The sequence below is a fragment of the Corvus brachyrhynchos genome, unplaced genomic scaffold, assembly GCF_000691975.1.
Source record: "Corvus brachyrhynchos isolate BGI_N302 unplaced genomic scaffold, ASM69197v1 scaffold30, whole genome shotgun sequence".
Lineage (NCBI taxonomy): Eukaryota > Metazoa > Chordata > Aves > Passeriformes > Corvidae > Corvus > Corvus brachyrhynchos.
In genome coordinates, this window is record NW_008235742.1 from 83367 (window position 1) to 87480 (window position 4114).

General features: G+C 55.3%; 1 protein-coding gene across 1 annotated transcript in view; it reads left to right on the top strand.

Moving 5' to 3' along the window:
* Positions 1-4114, top strand: part of MLLT6 (MLLT6, PHD finger domain containing) — a 33765-nt gene that overhangs the window by 9357 nt on the left and 20294 nt on the right. The window contains exon 6 of the mRNA XM_017744227.1: positions 23-139. Coding sequence (XP_017599716.1) covers positions 23-139 — 117 coding nt within the window. The remainder of the gene's footprint in view (positions 1-22; positions 140-4114) is intronic.

Sequence of the window (4114 nt, forward strand, 5' to 3'; positions counted from 1 at the left end):
TGCTGATTTTCCACCTTTTCAGTGCGCAGATGGCCGGGCTCCTGTGCGAGGAGGAGGTGCTGGAAGTGGACAACGTCAAATATTGTGGATACTGCAAATACCACTTCAATAAAATGGTGAGTCTGGAGCCAGGAATTCCGTTTCTAGAAGGAATTGGATTTCTTTCAGGAATTCGGAATTAATTTTGGGGGGGGGAATCAGATGAGGAGGTGCTGGAAGTGGACAACGTCAAATATTGTGGATACTGCAAATACCACTTCAATAAAATGGTGAGTCTGGAGCCAGGAATTCCGTTTCTAGAAGGAATTGGATTTCTTTCAGGAATTCGGAATTAATTTTGGGGGGGGGAATCAGATGAAAGGCATCGGCTCCATCCGGTGGGAAATTCCAAGGGAAATCCCACAGGGATGCAGCCAGCGCCTCTTTCCAGCCTCTCACCCCCAATGATTCCCCAAGTGAGATGAATTCGGATCTCGGAATTTCTGGAGCGTCCTGGGAGCCGCTTGGAAAAGCAGGAGTTGGATGGTCGGGACCTTTCCCGGCTCTTTGGGATGCCGGGAATTGGGGATGGCTCAGGGAGCCCGGGAATGAGGCGGCACAGGGACCGCCCAGAGCTGCTCCTGGGATGGGGACACTGGGGACACTGGGGGATACTGGGGGATACTGGGGGATACTGGGGACACTGGGATCCAACTGGGATCCAGCTGGGGGATACTGGGAGACACTGGGGGACACTGGGGACACTGGGGGATACTGGGATCCCGCTGGAATCCAGCTGGGGGACCCTGAGAGACACTGGGGGACACTGGGGATACTGGGATCCCACTGGAATCCAGCTGGGCGACACTGGGAGACACTGGGGACACTGGGGGACACTGGGATCCAACTGGGGGACACTGGGGGACACTGGGGACACTGGAATCCAGCTGGGGGACACTGGGAGATACTGTGGGACACTGGGAGATACTGGGATCCAACTGGGATCCAGCCAGGGGACACTGGGGGACACTGGGATCCAGCTGGGGGACACTGGGGGACACTGGGGACACTGGAATCCAGCTGGGGGACACTGGGAGATACTGTGGGACACTGGGAGATACTGGGATCCAACTGGGATCCAGCCAGGGGACACTGGGGGACACTGGGATCCAGCTGGGGGACACTGGGGGATACTGGGATCCAGCTGGAATCCAGCTGGGGGACACTGGGAGACACTGGGAGACACTGGGATCCAACTGGGGATCCAGCTGGGGGACAGTGGGGCATATTGGGATCCAACTGGGAGACACTGGGGGATACTGGGGGACACTGGGGGATACTGGGATCCAACTGGGATCCAGCTGAGAGACACTGGGGGACACTGGGGACACTGGGGACACTGGGGGATACTGGGGACACTGGGGACACTGGGATCCAACTGGGATCCAGCTGGGGGACACTGGTGACACTGGGGGACAGTGGGGGACACTGGGGACACTGGGGACACTGGGATCCAACTGGGATCCAGCTGGGGGACACTGGTGACACTGGGGGACAGTGGGGGACACTGGGGACACTGGGGACACTGGGATCCAACTGGGATCCAGCTGGGGGACACTGGTGACACTGGGGGACAGTGGGGGACACTGGGGACACTGGGGACACTGGGATCCAACTGGGATCCAGCTGGGGGACACTGGTGACACTGGGGGACAGTGGGGGACACTGGGGACACTGGGGACACTGGGATCCAACTGGGATCCAGCTGGGGGACACTGGTGACACTGGGGGACAGTGGGGGACACTGGGGACACTGGGGACACTGGGATCCAACTGGGATCCAGCTGGGGGACACTGGTGACACTGGGGGACAGTGGGGGACACTGGGGACACTGGGGACACTGGGATCCAACTGGGATCCAGCTGGGGGACACTGGTGACACTGGGGGACAGTGGGGGACACTGGGGACACTGGGGACACTGGGATCCAACTGGGATCCAGCTGGGGGACACTGGTGACACTGGGGGACAGTGGGGGACACTGGGGACACTGGGGACACTGGGATCCAACTGGGATCCAGCTGGGGGACACTGGTGACACTGGGGGACAGTGGGGGACACTGGGGACACTGGGGACACTGGGATCCAACTGGGATCCAGCTGGGGGACACTGGTGACACTGGGGGACAGTGGGGGACACTGGGGACACTGGGGACACTGGGATCCAACTGGGATCCAGCTGGGGGACACTGGTGACACTGGGGGACAGTGGGGGACACTGGGGACACTGGGGACACTGGGATCCAACTGGGATCCAGCTGGGGGACACTGGTGACACTGGGGGACAGTGGGGGACACTGGGGACACTGGGGACACTGGGATCCAACTGGGATCCAGCTGGGGGACACTGGTGACACTGGGGGACAGTGGGGGACACTGGGGACACTGGGGACACTGGGATCCAACTGGGATCCAGCTGGGGGACACTGGTGACACTGGGGGACAGTGGGGGACACTGGGGACACTGGGGACACTGGGATCCAACTGGGATCCAGCTGGGACTCTAGGGGACACTGGGGGACACTGGGGGACACTGGGGGACACTGGGGACACTGGGGACACTGGGGACACCCCCTGTCCCAGTCCCAGTGCCCAGGGTGGGGACACCCCCAGCAGCCCCGGGGGGCGCTGGCTGAACCACGGCATTTCCTTCCCCAGGGACCCCATTCCCTGCTCCGCACTGGGAGCTCCGGCCGTGGAATTCGGGAATAACGGGGCTGGGAAAGGGACCTTGGGATCTCGGGAATGAGGCTCCATGAGTTTTGTAGGGAATCTTTGGGATCCCATGATAGGAACCGAGCCGGGACCTTTCCCGTCGCTTTCCCGATGGAATTTGCTCTCCATAACTCCCTCTTCCCATCTTTTTTTTCCCCCTTTTTTTCCCTTTTCCCATCTTTTTTTCCCTTTTCCCATCTTTTTTTCCCTTTTCCCATCTTTTTCCCCCCCCTCTTCTCCATCTTTCCCCCCCCCTTTTTTCCCACCTCCTCTCCATCCCGGATTCCCTCGGAAGAAAATTCCCCAAATTTCCCAAAATTCCCCAAATCCCCAAATTCCTGAAATTCCCAAAATCCCCAAATCCCCAAAAGTCCCCAAAATTCCCCAAATTCCCAAAATCCCCCAAATTCCCCAAATTTCCCAAAATTCCCCAAATCCCCAAATTCCTGAAATTCCCAAAATCCCCAAATCCCCAAAAGTCCCCAAAATTCCCCAAATTCCCAAAATCCCCCAAATTCCCCAAATTTCCCAAAATTCCCCAAATCCCCAAATTCCTGAAATTCCCAAAATCCCCAAATCCCCAAAAGTCCCCAAAATTCCCCAAATTCCCAAAATCCCCCAAATTCCCCAAATTTCCCAAAATTCCCCAAATCCCCAAATTCCTGAAATTCCCAAAATCCCCAAATCCCCAAAAGTCCCCAAAATTCCCCAAATTCCCCAAATTCCCAAAATCCCCCAAATTCCCCAAAATCCCCCAAATTTCCCAAAATTCCCCAAATCCCCAAATTCCCCAAATTCCCAAAATCCCCAAATTCCCCAAATCCCCAAAAATCCCCAAATTCCCAAAATTCCCCAAATTCCTCAAATTCCCCAAATTCCAAATTTCCCCAAAATCTCCCAAAATTCCCCAAATTCCCAAAATTCCCAAAATCCCCAAATTCCCCAAATTCCCCAAATTCCAAATTTCCCCAAAATTCCCCAAATTCCCCAAATTCCCAAAATCCCCAAATTCCCCAAAATCCCCCAAATTCCCCAAATTCCAAAATTTTCCAAAATTCCCCAAAATTCCCCAAATTCCCAAAATCCCAAAATCCCCAAAATCCCCAAATTCCCCAAATTCCCCAAATCCCCAAAATCCCCAAAATTCCCCAAATTCCCCAAAATCCCCAAAATTCCCCAATTCCCCAAATTCCCCAAAATTCCCCTAATTCCAAATTTCCCCAAAATTCCCAAAATTCCCCAAAATCCCCAAAATTCCCCAAATCCCCAAATTCCCCAAATTCCAAAATTCTCCAAAATCCCCAAAATTCCCCAAATTCCCCAAATTCACAAAATCCCCCAACTTCCCCACATACCCAAA